Source organism: Dermacentor albipictus, chromosome 9, assembly GCF_038994185.2.
Source record: "Dermacentor albipictus isolate Rhodes 1998 colony chromosome 9, USDA_Dalb.pri_finalv2, whole genome shotgun sequence".
Classification (NCBI taxonomy): Eukaryota; Metazoa; Arthropoda; class Arachnida; order Ixodida; family Ixodidae; genus Dermacentor; species Dermacentor albipictus.
In genome coordinates this window covers 88,071,980-88,091,344 of record NC_091829.1, presented here as the reverse complement: position 1 = coordinate 88,091,344, position 19,365 = coordinate 88,071,980, and the positions used below count along the sequence as shown (strand labels likewise).

At 48.6% G+C, this 19,365-nt stretch overlaps 1 protein-coding gene across 4 annotated transcripts in view; it reads left to right on the top strand.

Annotated features, from left to right (window-relative positions):
* Positions 1 to 19,365, top strand: part of Atg10 (Autophagy-related 10) — a 93,614-nt gene that overhangs the window by 57,210 nt on the left and 17,039 nt on the right. For all 4 annotated transcript variants that reach the window (XM_065440794.2, XM_065440795.2, XM_065440796.2 and 1 more), the window contains one exon: positions 12,308 to 12,427. In XM_065440794.2, the coding sequence (XP_065296866.1) occupies positions 12,308 to 12,427 (120 nt within the window). The remainder of the gene's footprint in view (positions 1 to 12,307; positions 12,428 to 19,365) is intronic.

The following is a 19,365-nucleotide window of genomic DNA, read 5'->3' as shown; positions in this document are numbered from 1 at the left end:
GATTTATTTACAGTATCTACATGAGTACATTGCAGTTCATCAGTCTAGCATGACTGAAAGAGAATGCACACCGAAGAGTCGACAACGGCTGCTTATAGACACTCTGTCCTCCCTAGATCCCTAGGCGAGTGAAAGCGACCGTTCAACCTTCGACCTATGGGAGCGTCCGAAGTCATCGTAGCCGACCCGCCTTTGAGGGGGAGCGTTTACAACTCACTTCCGCACAGGTTTCACTGAACACACCGAGATGAGAGGGTTTTCGCAGGCAGGGGTCTTGCCCCGAGCAGGCGCCTCTTGTGCCCAGTGTTGACCCCGCAGTCAGTGGCCGCAGCGTCTGTCCATTGACTGTGACGGCTTCTGGGGCCCGTGAGACCGCACCGCAAAACATCTTTTTCCAGGAGTTCCCCCGCTCCGAACAAACCGTGATGGCGACGGCGAATCCGCTAACAATACTTGGTCCGCCGACCGCGTCTAGACATGCTGGCGCCGACGGGCTGTTGACGAGGCGCATTGTCGTCCTTACAAAGCGAGTCGCCGCAACGGACTGGGAGGGTTCGGAGGTAGCTTCTCCGTCGATCGCCAGCTCCCGCAGGTCGATCGTAACAGAATATTATTGACAACCCAATAAAAAAAGTTAAGCAGTCCAACGAAAAATGCCTAAGCGTTGTTGCCTATAGACTGAAATTTAGCATAGCGAATAGATTCTGAAGCTCGCTTTGCAACGTTTATGCCTATTGGTTGCAATGTCATGAACTCATGGATGAGGTATGGTTCTCTGTATTTTCTGTTTCGCGCAGAACGGACATTTGACTGCAGGATGTAGATATTAAGTTAATCAAAGTTATGACCAGGTTGATTGAAATACTCGGTGACAGCTTTGGGAAGTTTAGCTGTGTCCGCGCGATGTCCGTTTAACCTGATGTTCATTGATTGCCCCGTTTCACCGATATGTTGTTACTTACAGAAGAAACATTGAAGCATATAAATTACGTCGCAACTAGTGCAAGTAAAGCTATTTTTCACTTTCTCCTCCGACTACTTTGGTGGTATATTATACAATAACTCTAGCACCAATAGAGAGCCTACGTACGGGACTTCCGCGTATGTAGGCTCCCTAGCGCCGCCTCCCAGGCAGCGCTACTCGCACCAGAGAGTCAAATTTTGTATCTGTGTCTGTGGGCAGAGGGAGGTGTGGTAATTCCGTAAGTTTCCACCTAATGTACTGTCCATTTCGACTGCTTATGAAGCGCTGATTGGCTGGGCTGGGATACCACTGCGAAGGTGGCGCAGTCTCCTTCTACCTGGTACAGCTTCAGCCAATCAGCGGCGGCCGAAACGGACAGTCCGCCAGGTGGACACAGAATACCCTCTGGTGTATACCACACGTGAAGCAAACAAGCCCGCAGAGGTCTAACGAGGGATCCGAATTACCCTCTGGTGTATACCACACGTGAAGCAAACAAGCCCACAGAGGTCTAACGAGGGATCCGAATTTCGTCCGCCACTGATAGGTGCATCATCGTAATCATCAGCCTCATTTATGACCGCTACAGGACGACGACCTAGTGATCTCCAGTCAACCCAGCCTTGCGCCAGTTGAGCCCCTTCCAGCTCCCCCCCTCCCCCCCCCCCCGCAAATGTTCTAATTTTATCACACCACATAGCTCTATGCCGTCCTCGACTGCGTTTCCCTTGCGTTGTCGCGCATTCTGTGACTCCGATAGAACACCGAATCGTCTGCCCCATGCTTTGCGTGGCCTCTTGAACTTCGTTTCTTCCTCTTGAACTCAACTGTGGAATTTCGGCTGCCCCCATTTGATCCCTCCATAATGCACGCCGCTGTCTTCCTGTCACTTTACGTATATTGGCCTATCGCTATCGTTCCATCACTCGTTACGTGGTCCTCAACTCACAGAAGCTCCTTCGTTAACCCCCAAGTTTCTGCCCCGTCTGTTATTTTGCCCGAAACCCGCGGGATGATAGACTGAAGTGTCAAAAAAGGCGGACTCCGTTTCCCGACGCCACCGACCCCGGAGCGCTACCGTCGCCGTGCGCCGACACCCGTAACAAGGAAAGGCCGCCGCTGATGCACAGCGTGTGCCCGCTGCGCATGTGCTGAAAGAATGTGTGTCCAGGAAGCGCCAAGGAGCACCGGTTGACGGCAAAGAGGGAAAGCGGTTCGCCAGGTAAAAAAATGAAATGCTGGGAGAAAAAAAGGAAAGAAAACGGGAGAAATGGTGAGAGCGAGGTCGCGCGTTCGGAATGAAAAACAAGAACGTGCGCCCAGCATACGCGAGAGGCGCAGTGCGCATGCGCCGAGCGTAAAAACGTACGTACGAAGAGAGAGAGAGAGAGAGAGAGAGAGTGGCCACGCGCGACTTGGCGTTGGCCGTTCTGCGTGCGTTCGTATCTGGCGCGGACAAGTCCTCCTCCTCCTCCTCCCTGGGCGAGGCTACAGTTGTTTCCTCCTCGCCGGATAAACGCCTTGTGTGTGTGCTTTATATCTGTCGTGCGTAGCCGCGTTTTCGCCCTCTCTGGCGGCCTCACGGAGTTTATTACACCCGTGTGTGCGTGTGCGTGTCTGTTTGCGCGTACGAGTGCGTTTGTGTGTGTTCGCTGCGCGCGTGCGTGTGTGTCTACGCGCACACACTTAGGAGCGAGTTATTTCCTGATCCCGTGCGCTGTTTCGGCGTTGCCCTTGTTCGGCGTCTGCTTGGCCTTTTTTTTTGTTGTTGTGGTGGTGGTGTGTGTGTGTGTGTGTGTGTGTGTGTGTGTGTGTGTGTGTGTGTGTGTGTGTGTGTGTGTGTGTGTGTGTGTGTGCTGGTTCTGTGGTTGTTTTCGTCTGCTGGGCTGCATTTTCTTTCCCGCCTGTTTTGATCGGTCCGGCTTCACTGCGTAGGGTGCTCGTTTTACGTTCCGTATGCTTTCTTTCGCGGTCTTCTTGGGGGCGCGTTGTTTTTCTTCGGGGTGGCTTGGCAGTCATGTAGTAGTTCTCCTTCCCCCAAAACTCCGTCCGCTTTCCGTGGCGAAAAGAAGAGAGTGGGCAAGAGGGTAACAAGATAGGAAAGAGCGATTCGCAACTGACTGTTGCGCTCCCTTGCACCCTGCTCTTGGCAGGCATTGGCAGGATAGAACACAACGATTTACAGCGCAAGGAGGCTATTGCTTGGTGGCGCCATCTATGGCGAACCAATCGTACTTTCCTTCGTACTCCACCCGATGGCAACAAAATTACCGTTTTCATTTTTTTCTTTTGTCTAATGGAACTTTCTGCTCATTCCTGCAACCGCCGGTAAAGTGTACCGATTTTCGAGTTGTAGTCACCGCCGCGGTTCTAGTATTCCCGTATTCCCGTATACGGGGTCAGGAACATTGGCCAGGTGTCGGCACGCTTGCGCCCTCTGTGGAGTGCACGCTCAGTTCGAATGTGAAACCGGGTAGCAGACGACGCTCTCTTTCGCTCGTCTCCATGGGATCGGCGCATCGTAAACTGAGCCAACACACTTGGGGATTTGCGCAAAAAAGCAAATGTAAGGATACTCTGCGTGGTTGTGCGATGCTTTCTGTGAATGGTGAATTACACAGTTATGCTGCTAGTAATGCTGTCGGCGCACCAGTTACCGCACTTTCGACTGTCAAATTTGCCGATCGAGTGTTAGGGCCAGACAATGAAATCTTCCTTACCTCAGTAAGGAAGCCTTCATTGCAGTGAGGCTACCTTATGTCACTCTGAAAGGTTCCTTACTGAGGCGCCCTCGGTGAAGGCTTCCTTGGTGCTTCCTTGGTACTTCCTCAGCATAAGAAGCCAAACAATGAAATCTTCCCTACCTCACTAAGGAAGCCTTCATTGGGGTGAGGCTACCTTATGTCACTCTGAAAGCTTCCTTACTGAGGGGCCCTCGTTGAAGGCTTCCTTGGTGCTTCCTCAGCATAAGGTAGCTCCAAAGCTACCTTCATGCGTCCTTACGCCGCTCCTGGCCCTGAACGAGCGCTTCACCTCACTGCTTAACCACGTGGCATTCGCTTGCGCATGCGCACTGTCGCCCACCTGCGGAGAAGCGCGAGCACGGTACGTCTTGCCAGGCATGTTCGTTTCAGTCACGCGTGCGGCATGCAAGCATTGCTAGGCGTTGCTAGGCGTTGCAAGACGCCGGCGTGCCAGCGTTGCTGGAGCACATCAAGTTTTGCACTGTAATGCGCAACTTTTTTTTAACTTTAGTAAACGAAACTAGAAGAAAGCGTCCACGGTTCTCTATATTAGCTATTCAATTTAAAGATTGTGCGACGATACAACATTTTTTAATAGAATAATGGTGTTCGCGGAAAGATTTGAAGAGATAATCTCGAACCCAGGCACGCGGCAACCGCTCCTTAGGTGAGGACGGGTGAAGGGAGCTTTCAGAGTATGCTTGCTTCCTCCATCGGTCCTGCGCTGTAAGGAAGCCTCACGTAAGGTTAGGAAGCGCTCGAAGGAAAGGAACTAGGGGTGTGCGAATATTCGGAATTTCGAATACGAATCGAATATTTTCCATATTCGAAGCGTATTCGATTCGAGAAATGCATGTTCGGAAATTCACGAATATCCGAGGACGGCCGAATAACGGTGGAAACGGCGAATATTCGGATAGACTGCGAATAATTGAGCAATTAACCAATTGTATGCTTGTTCCGCATTCTCCTAAGAACATGTTTATTAACTGAGAACTTCGCATGATCCGCTCATTATCTGTATGCTCTGTTTCAGTCTATCTGCTTCAGGCATTTGAGACATGATCAGTTTCGGTTTCTTTTTCACCAAGCTTTATAATTCCAATTATTTTTGGAATGCCCCATTGCCTTGAAGGTTGCAAAGGCAACTCAGGGTTTGCTAACATTGATTCAAAATGTATCAAGGCTCTTTGTGCGGAGTGGAAATTTGATGAAGTGGCCAGCCTAGGCATGTTTCTTGATCCGCGCTTTATGGCCACAGTTCATCAGGCATCTGGTCAGATGGTCTGGCTGAAAAACCTTGTGACAAGGGAGCTCCAGGAAGCTATCGTGGAACACCGTGGGGACACCGCCGTGCCAGCGTCGACTTCGTGTCCATTGGTGGCATCGAATGTATGGAATGCTTTTGACGATCTAGTGATGAACAAAGAGAAGACACATTTGGCATCTGCCCCTGACAGGGAAGTCACAGACTACGCGCAAAAGCCTCTTCTGGAAAGGGGCATGAATCCTTGTGAGTGGTGGCAGTCCATTGGCCGCTTCAGGTACCCGCTTTTAAGTGCACTCGCCCGGAAGTACTTGGCGATCCCTGCCACTTCAGTTCCTAGTGAAAGAGTCTTTTCTACCGGTAGAAATGTGACAGTGCATAGAGAGCGTTCACTTTCTGGCCATATTGAGCAGTTAATTTTCCTTCACGACAATCTGTAACAAGCGTTTTACCTGACTGAGGGCATTACCTGAGTCCATTATCTATAATTGAGTACCTCTTTAATTTGAAGCAACCTTGTAAAATGCAATGTTATTTTTAAAAGGGTAATAAAGCTATTGTTACCTCTCTTGCAATTTTTTAATACTACACATGTATTCGATATTCGATTCGATATTCGAAGAGAGTTCTTCGCCTTATTCGTATTCGATTCGTAATCGAAAATTTCAATATTCGCACACCCCTAAAAGGAACGTTTCATTGTTTGGGCCAAGCTACCTTCATGCGTCCTTACGCCGATCCTGGCCCTGAACAAGCGCTTCGCCTCACTGCTTAACCACGTGACGTTTGCTTGCGCGTGCGTGCTGTCGCCCACCTTCGGAGAAGCGCGAGCACGGTACGTTTTGCCAGGCATGTTCGTTTCAGTCACGCGTGCGGCATGGAAGCGTTGCTAGGCGTTGCTAGGCGTTGCACGACGCCGGCGTGCCAGCGTTGCTGGAGCACATCAAGTTTCGCACTGTAATGCACTGCTTCTTTAGATTTAGTAAACAAAACTAAAATATAGCGTCCACGCTTCTCTATATTAGCTCATCAACTTAGAGATTGTGCGACGATACAACGTTTTTTATTGAATAGTGGTGTTCTGGTGTTCGCCTAAAGCTTTTAAGAGATAATCTCGAACCCAGGCATGGCGGCAACCGCTCCTTACGTGAGGACGGGTGAAGGGAGCTTTCAGAGTATGCTTGCTTCCTCCATCGCTCCTTCGCTGTAAGGAGGCCTCACGTAAGGTTAGGAAGCGCTCGAAGGAAAGGAACGTTTCATTGTTTGGGCCTTAGTTCTAAGTCCCATATTCCTCCTCGCGTACGGAAAAAGTTATATTGAAACGGTATAGTCAAGCGCCATATAAGAAAGCTTCAACTGCTGTTCAGTGCGAAACATTCTTCGCTTCATAGCAGGCACTTAGCAGTAGGTGGGTTCCTGTCTCACCTCGTTTTAGGGTGTCTTTTCAACAACAACAACAACAACCCCCCGCTATAGAAGCCCGATGCTCTGACCATTGGTCTACACAGGCGTGCGACATCTGCCGTGACAACGGCAACTAGCGTTTTGAGACGAGTCCGGGTAACGTTGCACATAGAAACCACGTGGGCGCGCACCACAGAGGAAGGGATGGAACGCGCAAATCTCAACCTTCCCACTGTACTCGCCTACGTCGCGTAGCAACAAGTTGCTGAAGAGCTAGAGCGCGCCAGTTTCCTTCCATGTGTTATATATCGCACATGTGCGGGATCTGGCCAGGTTCTCAAGTTAATTAACCGGAGCGCAATAGATCAGCGAGTAGGTCTTCACACACACACACACTCTCTCTCTCACGTGACACACACAGTTGCTCGCGTTTACGACCACATTGGTCCATCTGGTACTGAGCGCTTTGCAGAAACCCAAATGATGCTCGATGTAGCCAGCCACCCGCAAAAATGATTCGCATAACATCGAATCCCCACATGCAGCGCGTGGGATCTGCACCTTTTTTCTTTCTCCTTTTTTTTTACTATTGCGCTTTTAATATCTTGATGCCGAGGACATGGAAGTGCAAGCATGCAAAGAAAATTATACGCGCGTACGAATATCCGGTAATTCGAGTGTACTATCCGATTCGTATTCGATTCTATATCGAAAGCCGAATGTTCGTTTCTTTCGTGTACGTTAGGAATGACAAGTCATATTGCACTCTCAAGCGAGAAGCCGCATGAACTGTGAGAACTGTTCCCCAACGCTTCTGGCGCAAGCGAGCGGGGCAGGGCTGCATGGCCGGGTAACAGTTGTGCTGAGCCGAATGCGCGGGTCAGCTAACTATACTGCTCAACGATACTAAGCCATTCATTACGAATATGCCTCACTTTTAGGCATCCTATATGCGGACTGTTTGTTTCAATTTAGGTAAACAAATTCATTATTTGGCCATTCGCGCCATGCACATGTTTCTATCCGCTTAAAACAATGTGCGGTGCATCTCGTATATACACTTCTCCCACGATGCACGCGCGCCACGTGACGCGTGCTGTGCCCCCCCCCCCCACACACACTTTTTTTTTTCGTTACTGTCATTGTGCAGCAGATGACCAAAAGCACCTGTTTATAGGAAAGATGGACATCCGTTGGCTCGAAAATGCACGTGTAAATAATGCATGTAAATAACGTCAATAGGCCTCCTTTCTACCGTTATCATTAATATTATACTGGGAGCGCTACACGCACTTCTTATATTCAATTGCGTTTAGAAATGAAATTTTCGATCGTATATTCGGAGGTCGTTCCTTTCTCGAATATTCGTATTCGTTCATTTCGAAAATTTCGTTATTCGAACGCCCTTATAATATATGCACACCCGGCCACAAAAGTTTACGGACCACGGGATCGCAGAAAACGTTTAATTTACAAGCAGCCTGTAGCAGTAGTCAGTAGAACTGTATGCGAAAATGTTCTTAACATATTCCAGCCGATGCCCGAAATGCAAATACCAGGTTGCGTTATAAGATTGTGGAGATATTCAGCTTTTTCTAAAATTTCATGGTCCGTAATATTTTGTGGCCGGGTGTACATGTAATGGGTTCGAACGCACGAGAAGGATCACGACGGACAAAGATGAACGATGCTCAGGCGAACCTTATTTATCACACGCGTCGTTAGTGCCAAAGCGGACGTCAGCGGATTTTGTTCTGCGTCATGACGTTTCGATAAGGTCGTCAATGACGTTATGTCCGACGTTTTCGAGACCAACTTCAGCATGACATTAAAATATGTGACAAGTGTTTCCTAACGTTTGTAACGCGCTGTAAGATCATTTACATCGTTATTCTCTTTTAAGAGGGTAAATTATTTGGGTGTAAGAGTGTAAGCGATTTACACCCCTGTTCTTTTTTAAGGGAGTACATTATTTGGGTGGAAGGGTGTGAATTGTGGACCGATTTACACACTTATTCACTTTTAAGGGCGTAAATTATTCGGGTGCAAGGATGTGAATTGTGAACCGATTTACATCCTTATTCAGTTATAAAGGTGTAAATTATTTGAGTATAAGGCTGTGAATTATGAACCGATTGACACCCTTATTCACATTCAAGGGTTAAATTATTTGGGTGTAAGGATGGGAATTATTAACCCATTTAAACCTTTATTCTATTTTAAGGGTTAAATTGTTTGGGTGTAAGGGTATGAATTATTAACCGATTTACACCGTTATTCATTCATAAGGGTGTAATCAGAGAGTGGTTTTGGCACGTAAAACCCCATAATCTAATTTTTTAAAATTATTTGTGTGTGAGGGTGCGAAATACGAACCGATTCACAGCTTTATTCAATTTTAAGGGCGTAGCACAATTTACAGTGTGCTCGCTGAGTGCCGTCCTTTTACGTGCGTAAATTGCGTGTGATGGAGTTTCTACAACCCGCCGTGGTTGCTCAGTGGCTATGGTGTTGGGCTGCTAAGCACGAGGTCGCGGGATCGAATCCCGGCCACGGCGGCCGCATTTCGATGGGGGCGAAATGCGAAAACACCCGTGTGCTTAGATTTAGGTGCACGTTAAAGAACCCCAGGTTGTCAAAAATTTCCGGAGTCCTCCACTACGGCGTGCCTCATAATCAGAAAGTGGTTTTGGCACGTAAAACCCCATAATTTAATTTTTTAATTTTTGAGTTTCTACAATTTCTAAAATATATGTGTTGCGCTGCCAATCGATTTCAAGCTCCCGGGTTCGATTCCGGCCGCAGCGTCCGGATTTTAATAGGGACGAAATGCAAAAAAAAAAAGAGAAAGAAAGAAAAAACGCTAGTGTGCTCATTTCAGCTAAAGGTGCACGTTAAAGAACCCCCTGCAGCTGGTCAAAACATCATTCCGGAGTTCTCCAACTATACGGCGTGCCTCGTAATCAAATCTCCCTGGTTCTGTCACGCAATACCCCAGAATTGAAAAAAAAAGAAAATTTAATCGTATGGGACCGCACGCTTCTGTAACGTTATCAAACGCGCAACATCCGTTTGATATCTGTAAGATATGATTGTCCCGCACGCATTGTTACACGTTTCGCGGGGTGAGTGCTTATGACCGTGTTATCGGTCACTGTTAAGATATCGCTCGACGCGGCATGCACTGTATATCCGAAATTACTCGGATTAAAATTATGGGGTTTTACGTGCCAAAACCACTTTCTGATTATGAGGCACGCCGTAGTGGAGGACTCCGGAAATTTCGACCACCTGGGGTTCTTTAACGTGCACCTAAATCTAAGCACACGGGTGTTTTCGCCCCCACCGAAATGCCGCCGCCGCGGCCGGGATTCGATCTCGCAACCTCGTGCTCAGCAGCCCAACCCTACAGCCACTGAGCAACCACGACGGGTTAAATTACTCGGATGTTGCCGGTCCTAATAGCGTGAGAGTCTTGTCCGTGCTCTCCTCTGTAATGAGACTGCGAGCACGACGCTAACAGTGTGGTACGTTATCGACTGTACACCCGAGCATGCATCGCAGCGGTTATTCTGGAACGTGCGATGATGCACGCATACAAATAGCGGACCCACGTGAACCGTGACGTCAGATTCGACAGCTGTGTGCTCCCGGATTTAGGAAAACAAATTGATTTTTTTGGCCATTCGCACTACGCACATGTTTCCATGCGTTTAAAACAATGTTAGTTGACAAAGTTGTTAGTTAGTTACTTTGTTACTTACTTCGTTTGGTACTTCGTTAGTTTGTCTTCCGTTTTTGCGAATTTCAGTGCTTAAACAATGTTGTATTTACTGATGTATTCTTTTGATGTTTGCTGAATATGTTTCCATTGTGACCACCTGTATTTTAACCCCCCCCCTTCCTACGATAACGCCGTACAGGCGATGTAGGTATACCGAATAAATAAATAAATAAATAAATAAATAAATAAATAAATAAGTTTGCGATGCATGCTGTATATAGTAATCACACTTCTCTCGAACTAATACACTATGCACGTGTGTCTGGTGACGCGTGCTGGGGCGATTTGGGTTTATACGGCTCGTTCTTGTGCTTGTTTTATGTATTTATTCGCACAATAAAGAGTTAGATGCGTGACTCACGTGTAGTTTTTGGCAGGGTTTGGCTCTATAAATAAACAAACTTTGGGGTTCGACGTCCAGAAACAGCGTGTAGAGAACGTTATACGAGGCACGTCGTAGTGGAGGCCTCTAGATTAATTTGGACTAAAATAGTGATTTCAATCACCTGGGGATCTGTAACATGCAACCAACGCACGGCACTCCAGTTAAAAAAAAGGGGGGGGAGGGATTTCTAAACGGACCATTCTTTTTTCTCAGTCGGTCGGTCGGCCTTTCAGTTGGACTCGTTGGGACCACTTGGAAAAAAAACTAGAAAAGAAAACCTGGACGAGCCATAACATTGTGTCCTAGAACACAGATATACTTGAAACTCAATTCACGAAGATTACTCACGCATTAAGTCACTTTGGCAATTCACTTAGATGACATACCCGCCATTCACTCTTTCACTATGAGAAAACTGTCAGGTGCGATATATATATGAACAAAATTTGGCCGACCAAGTGGTGATGCCAGTGGTTCAAGACAAATCGGTGAAGTTTTATGGCAGGTCTTTAACCTTACAAAACGGTAGGTACTTCTCTCCTTTGATCACACCAAACCACAAAGATGTTTTATTTAAGGACTAACGTTATAATTATGATATTAGTATTGTTATCAACTATTTTGTCGTTTCATGGGGTTACTCGTCTAGCGATCTCCAGCAGGCTCCACTTGGGACCAACAGCCACATATCGAGCTTCAGTGATGTATAATTGGAACTGTCTAAATACCAATTAGACCCACAGGCACGTCCAAACGAAACCAATCGATCTTGTTTGAATACCGATTGGACACGCAGTAATGTTCGAATTGGAGCCAATTCTACACATTAAGGTTCGGGCAAGCACAATTCGGTCTGATTAGGGCCCTCTAAGAAACGCATTAGACTCCTGCTTTTTTTTTTTCTTGACTGGGGCACGTACCTGTCGGCATTCCGCCCCCTTTCGTAATGCGGCCACCGCAATTGCAATTGGATCCGCGACCTCGTTCTCCCTCAGCAGCGCAAAGTAATAGCCACTTAGCTACCGTGGCGGGTACAGTGTTTGGTTCTTCGCCTTCACTGTGATGTTACAGTATATCCAATGTCCCGATTTGTTTTATAAGATATCTATTTCTAGCGTGGACATCGCTAAAGACTCGTTGAGTGTTCGATAGAGCGGAATTCGCTGTACCCGGGTTCGTTACCCTTATGACAATGGATTTAGAGTTACTTTAGAACTCCTAATGAGTTCCTATGGAGTCAAAAGGGACTCTATAGGAATTCGCGATCTATAAAGTCGTCTGCACAGAATCTCTATAAGAAGTCTAAAGAAACATCTCTATAGAAACGAGTCATTTCACACACAGTAGATATGCAATAGAAGGTGTATTGACGTCATATGTACTGAATTCTATAAAGTATTTTTTATTGAATGCCTTTAAAACTTCTAACGCGACCTGTGTATATAGAATGGCTCTCCTTTTGCCCTCCTCCATAAACATTCTATAGAGGGTGTATTGATATCATATGTACTAAATTTTATAAAATAATGTCTATAGAAAGTTTTCAACACTTGCAATGCGGCTTGTCTATAGACTGACTTTCCATTCACCCTCTATAACCGGTATGTAGAGGGTTTATTGTCATCATATGTACAACATTCTATAGAAGAATGTTAATACAACGTTTTCAGAACTTCTAATGCGGCCTGTCTATAGAATGGCTGTACATATGACGGTGTGCCTTACTGCGTACTACACGTCCGGTCTGATGCGCCCGCAGGGAGGTGAGCTGGGATCCACGTACCTGGAGAAGCGGTGCACCTCGCTCCACAAGACTTCCGGTCAGCGCGCTTCTTGGTCTGGAGACTCGCTGGGCGCGGAAGCCGAACAGTGCCTCGAAGTACGTATACATGTACCACAATCGCGGTTATACGTTTGCCAGGGATGCTGCCAGCGGCAGAGCCAGGGAGTTACGAGGCAGTGGTTCCGAGGTCCCAATGACGTCAGCGTGACGTCGGGGGGAGGGGGGATTTCGAAGTATTTCATCGCAATTAGGGCGCCGCTGTGTTGGCAGTAACAAGTTCTCCAAACTCTCTGCATTCAGTCTACAAGAGCAGACCAGATAACAGTGTAGATCAGGTCGACTACTCTCTGCCTTTCCTATAGCAAGTTCGTTCTCTCTATCTTGGCTGCTTTGGCATATAACACGGTTAATGTTTATCGACAAACATTTGCGAGGCAGTACGTCCCACGAAAATCTGTGACGTCGACGAGCCGGCGCGGGAACTTCGAGACGCTGTGGCGCCACCTGTATTTCGCTTTTGCATGTTGTCTGGCTTAAACCGAGATTCGTCTCGCGGTAAAAAATGGCTCCGTTTGACATTGCAGAAACGTAATTTATTAATTCAGCTAGCTCACCTCAGTCTTCTGTGTGGTGTTCCTTTAAACACTGTTGGACAGGAAAGCAGAGAAAGGAGGAACGTCATCTGCTGTTCCCTGTAGCGTGTATATTCGTGTAAGACACGCAGCTCCCCATTTTCTAGGTCAATCAATAAAAATAGAAACAGAGTTTCACTGAAAATTACATTTTCGGACCCTCTGCGTTCGGCATTATATAATACTGCTGATAAGTTTTCTCTGGTTGCTGGAATGTCCAACAGCCACGTGTCAAAGGCATCAAGGGCGACGAAACCAGGTTCTTTTTTTTTTTTAACGCACCAAATTTTTAAACATCGCCTATGGCAGATAGCATGATTTTAAGCCTTGAACCAAATTCCTCGATGACCTGAGAATAAAAATGCTTAATTTAACAATTACCATAGTTACACTACCCTTTTCAAAAAATAATTACTTTAAGGCACATATCCAAATAACGAATTGTAGCCACCAAGTTCGCCAGGCGTGCCCACTTGGAATGAATTCTCAGGACTGCGCCAGTTTCGAGATATTTTAACTTTCAAAGCGTGCGACGAAATACATTGATATTCCAGTCCCTTAACAGCGGTTTCCTTTTAACAAGAAAGCGAGTGGAACAGTGCATTTTTACCGCATGTCTGACGGCCCACATCTCGAATGGAGTGCCATCCTCGGAATCCTTTCCGAGTTGGTGTGCCTAGCAAATCCACTGTAGCTGTACACAATTCGTAAATTACAATACGTGCGCTAAAATTAATTAGTAAAGAAACTTGACTAGTACATTTCGTTAATTAGTCAATTAGCGTTTCATTGCTCGTGCAGGTAATGTCCACCTCGTCGAGTAATTTGTTCAGTGACTGTAATTGTGCTGTCTACCGCAGATGAATTCCTAAAGGAAATTGGTTCGCGGTTGCAACAGCGCGGCTGGACACGGACTGAGTAAAAGGAGGGGACACCACACGGAGTCCCCTGTCCAGTCGTGCTGTTGCAACCACTAAGCTTTAGCAACATGCCCGATTTGCCATCCTGCTGAAAAATCTGGTGCAGCTTTAAAGAAGATGAAGAAAAATACATCCTGCGGGATTGAGCTGATGAGGCAGTTATAAGCTCCGGTGACGTTGGGAGAGACGTCGATAACGAGAGTGAGGCAGTTAAACGAAACTGTAGTTCTGTAGAAATGATCTGTAGTTCTGATATATATATATATATATATATATATATATATATATATATAACTATGATACCGAGGACAACATAGGGGAAGTTACTTGTACTTAATCATTGAATTAAAGAGGAGGAGGAGTAAACTTTATTAGTAGAAATGAGCCGACGGTAAAATCGTCCGAGGTGGGCGGCGTCCCTAGTCCAGGATGCCGTGGGCCTGAGCTGATAGCTTGGCCCTGCTCACCAGGCGATGCTGGTCTTCAGGGCTCGAGCTTGTCAGCTGGGCCTCCCACTGCTCGACGGTTGGTCCGGTGATGGGCGGTGTCGATGCGTTTTGTTGACATTCCCATACCATGTGGTAGAGGGTATTGGGCCTAGAGCAGAAAGCGCATTTGTGGGTATAGCTCGTAGGGTACATCGCGTGTAGCAGGGTGCCGTACGGGAATGTGCCGGTCTGTAGTTTTCGGAACATCACCGCCTCTTCTCTTGTCAGCTGGGGATGCGGGGGTGGATAGATCCTCCTACTCAGCCTGTAGTGGCTCAGGATATCGGCGTATCTTTTCGGGACGCTATCTTGTTGGTCTACCGGTGCTCGTGAACCTGGCGGGATAGCCCGGAGAATGTGATCTCGGGCAGCGGCATTAGCCGCTACATTACCCGCCAGGGATTCGTGTCCCGGGGCCCAGACAATGTACAGTTCAGGAAAATTGTCTCGTTTTTCGAGGATGCTCAGGGTTTGTTTGGAAATGCGGCCTTTTTGGTAATTTCTACATGCTGTTTGCGAGTCGGTGATGATTGTGATTAGATCTTCCTCTCGCTGGCCCGTAGTGGCCGCCAGGGCTATCGCCGTTTCTTCCGCGCAGTCGATGTCTGTAGTGTTTACCGAGGCCGCAGCTACCTCTTGTCCTTGGCCGTTGATCACGCTGATAGCGTGGGCCGCTCTGTTCTTGTACTTTGCCGCGTCGGTGTATCGGACTTCTCCTTGTTTTGGTCCTTCGTAGGCCTTACGTAGAGCTTTCACTCTCGCTCGCCTCCTTTCTCTGTGGTATTCAGGGTGCATGTTTCTCGGGATGCTGGCCACCGTGATCTTCTCCCTCAGGGGTAGAGGAACCCGCTGTTTTGTAGACTCATATTCGACTGCGTAGCCCAGTCTTATTAGCATGTCCCTACCCGTGCTGGTGAGCTTGAGTCGCTCTATCTGGCTGGTCTTGTGGGCCTCTACAAGTTCCTCCCAAGTATTGTGTATGCCCAGGCTGAGCAGCTTCTCCGTCGACGTCGTCGGTGGAAGCCCCAGTGCCAGCTTGTAGGTTTTTCGTATTAGGGTGTTCAATTTGTCTCTCTCGCTGTTCTTGAGACCCAGGTACGGGGTGCCGTAAGTGACTCTGCTGATTATCAGGGCTTGTATTAATCTGATTGTGTCCTGCTCTTTCAGGCCGTGCTTTTTGTTTGTCACTCTTCGCACCAAGTGCGCGACGTGGATAACTGTCGCTTGCGCAGTTTTTTAATGGCGGCGAGACCGGCACCGTCCTTCTGGAAAGTGAGGCCCAGAATACAAAGTGTGTCCACCTTGGGTATGTTGACTCCATTTATTGTCAACGTTGGGTCAGGTGTGTCCTGCGGAGGCCGCCCTCTTGTCCTCTTTTTGAGGATCAGGAGCTCCGACTTTTCCGGCGCGCATGAAAGACCGCAGTGGTGTAGATAATGCTCGGTCCTGTCGATGGCTTCCTGCAGGGCGTCTTGTTGTTCGCCCGCCGATCCCGTGCACGTCCACATGGTCAGGTCGTCTGCATACATTGCGTGACGGATGCCCCTGATGTTCTCCAAGAGGTTCGGCAATCCCCTCATCGCTATATTGAACAGCAACGGGGAGATCACCGACCCCTGGGGGATTCCTTTCTGCGGTACTGGGAACTTCTTGGTCCTGAGATTCCCCAGGCCTATGGTCGCCGTTCTACCCGTCAGGAAGTCCCGGACGTAGTTGTATGTCCGCCGTCCGCAGTTGGTATGTTGTAGGCTGTTTAGCACTGCTTCGTGTGAGACGTTGTCGAAGGCTCCCTTCACGTCGAGTGCCAGGATGGCACTCTTGTGGCATGTGCTGAGGCCGTCGATGACTTCTTTAAGCTGAAGTAGAATGTCCTGGGTGGAGAGGTTAGGCCGGAAACCGAACATAGTGTTCGGCAGGTGCCCACCTTCTTCCAGGTAGGGCGAGAGACGATTGTGGACCATGTGCTCGAAGAGTTTTCCCGCGCATGACGTAAGAGAGATCGGACGCAGGTTCTGTAGGTTGATGGGCTTGCCGGGTTTCGGGATTATCGTTACGTCCGCGTGCTTCCAGGAAGCCGGTATACTGCCCGTCTCCCAGCTTTCATTGATATACTTTAGCAAACTCTCCGTCGCCCCGTCGTCCAGGTTACGGAGGGTCTTGTTGTTAATTTTATCCTGGCCGGGCGTCCTGTTTCTTGTGAGATTTCTTATGGCTGCCACGATCTCCGACTTGGTCCTCGTTGTCCTCGACTCGACTTGGTCCTTGGTCCTCGACTTGTTGCTCGTCTCCGATGTATTTCGCAGTGATGGCTTCGAGCGCTTCTTCTTCAGTTCCCTGGAAGTTGTGTATAAGTCTTTGTATGTGTTGCCCCGTGACAGTTTTTGATTCCGTCTTCGCCAGAAGGGTCTTTAAAATGGCCCAGGTCTTTCGGTTGCTGAGGGTTCCCTGTAACTGGTCGCACACTTGATTCCAGTTCTGACGTCCGAGTTTTTCAGCATACTCCTCCGCCTGCCGCGAGATTGCGGCAATGCGGATCTTGAGTTTGCGGTTTCTCTTCTGCTTCTTCCATCTCTTCAAAAGTCCTCGCCTGGCCTCCCAGAGGTGAAGTAGGTGTGGGTCGACTTCGGGATTGTCCGCAGTGAGTTGGATGGTCTTTGTGTGCTTGGTAACCAAGTCCATCACGTTCTTGGTCCACTCCTCGATGTTCTCTAGGCTGCTGGGGTATTCATATTTGCGGAAAGCAGGCCAGTCTGTAATTTTGGCTTGACCTAATCTCACAGGGGTTTTGTAGTGCATGATTTCGGTCTGGATGATATGATGGTCGCTGCCCAGAGTCTCGTCCAGTCTCGACCACTCGACTTGCCTGAAGCCAGTGGAGAAGGTCAGGTCTGGGCTGGTGTCTCTGGAGACACTGTTGCCGATTCTAGTTGGTATTAGAGGATCGGTCCACAACGTCAGCTGGTGGTGTTGTGCCGCGTTGTGCACGTCCATACCCTTCTTGTTGGTTGATCGGTAGCTCCAAGCCACGTGTGGAGCGTTAAAGTCGCCCACCACGAGAAGTTTCTGACCGTCGGTGACTTTCTTCACTTCTCTCAGTAACTTGTCCAAGTCCTTTAGCGTGTCGCGCGGAGGACTGTATACATTCAGGATGTAGAGGCTCTGCAGGGTTTTCTTGGGAGGAACCAGCTCAATCAGAGTGTGCTCGATTCTGTGGTTGATTTCGTGGTGCTGCGTCGTGTAGTGCTTCTTGATGAGGACGGCGGTCCTGGTCCTTCCTTGGGCAATGTGCGTTTTGTAGCCACGCATAGTAATATTATTTGCCTCTGTTTCCTGTAACGCGATGACGTCAGGTTGGTGTAGGGTGCATAGGTGAAGTAAATTTTGCCGTTTCCGATTTATTCCTCTGCAATTCCACTGCCAAATTTTGAGGGTTTCGGTCGCCTCTTTCTTCTTTGCTATTTTATTCGCCATCTTGGCTTCCCAGAGTCTCGTTCATCTGGGCTTCTCTGATGGGGTATTTTGGCTTTTTCCTTGCCTGCTCTTTTTCCCTTTCTAGGATGGAGATGCGTTGGTTGAGCTCGTTGCCCATCTGGGTGATCTCCTGGCGGAGCGTTTGTAAGACTGCTTGGACGGTGGCTGCCACAGACTTGCTCATGGTGTCGACGGCCTGAGCCAGTTCGGCTCGGAATTCATTTCTCAGTTCGGTCTTGTCTTCGGTTCGGGCCTTGTTCACCTTGTACTCTATTCCCGATTCTAGGTCCTCTATCGGGGGAGTATGTTCCCTCGGCGGCGTTGGCGTTATGGTCGGTGTCTGCTGTTTTTTCAATTGCTCAATGAGATGTTGGAGCTTCCTCTCCAGGGCTTGTTCCCTGGCCTGAGCTCTTTTGTCCCGTTCCTCCTGACGTCCTTCTTGCTCTTCTAGACGCTTCATGAGCACTTCATTCCGCTTTATCAGGTCGGCGTTTTGCCTTCTGAGGGAGGCGATGGTTTCCTCGTATCTCGAATTTCGCTCTTGTGTCGGCAGTGAGGGAAATTGGTCGGTTTTCGACTTGGAACTGGCTATCACTTCCGCCCAGCTGATCTTCTGCTGTTCTTGCTGTAGCTTACTTGTTCGATATTCCGAAGAGCTTGAACTTGTCTCCCTTGTTATAGGTGGTTGTCGGCCTCTTGGTTTACTTCTCTCCCTCACGTACAGGGGTGGGGGTCTTGGCTTGAGCCTTTTCTCGCACTCCTTGCTTGCCGTCTCGTGAGGTAGCCCACATAGTTTGCATTGCAACTGGCAATCATGATCTGTTTGTGGGTTCTGCACCCCGCACCTGTTGCAAATGTGTTTGTCTGGGTTGGGGCATACGTCCTGCCGGTGGCCGATTTCTCCGCAGGCCTTGCAATACTGTACCGATCTGCGGTATGGGCGGCAACGTGTGTACGAGCCGGCCACCTTCACATAGAAAGGGATGTGCGGACCTTCGAAGGTGATAACTGCTGAGGTGGATTTGCCGAGCATCCTCGCATGCAGGATGCCACAGTTGTTGGCTGCCAGCAGTTCCGCAAGTCGTTTCTCCGTCGTACACGCAGTGATGCCGTGCACGACTCCACGTACTGTTCCTGGGAGCGGTTTGATGTACGGCGTCATCTCGTATGTGGCCGCCCCAAGTTCGATGCCGTTGATGGAACCGAGTTTCAGTGCGTAGTCCTCGTCTGCGGTGCTGGCAATTATCAGGTTCTGCTTCCACTGCGTTTGGATGGTTACGTTCGCGCAAAATTCTTTGAAAGGGGAACCACTTGCCCTTGCAAGTCCTTCGGTGATCTTCTCGTCCGGCCAGCTTGACAGTTTCATGCCGGTTCTTGGTCGGTATACCACCTTGTAATCATTCTCTGGCAGCGGCGGCGTCACGCGTCGCGGCGGTGGTTTGCCGTTGGTTCGGCTTCCCTGATCTTGCTGCCGTTGGTAGTTGCTGGTGGCTTGCATGCTTGCTTCTACTCGCAGCAGATGG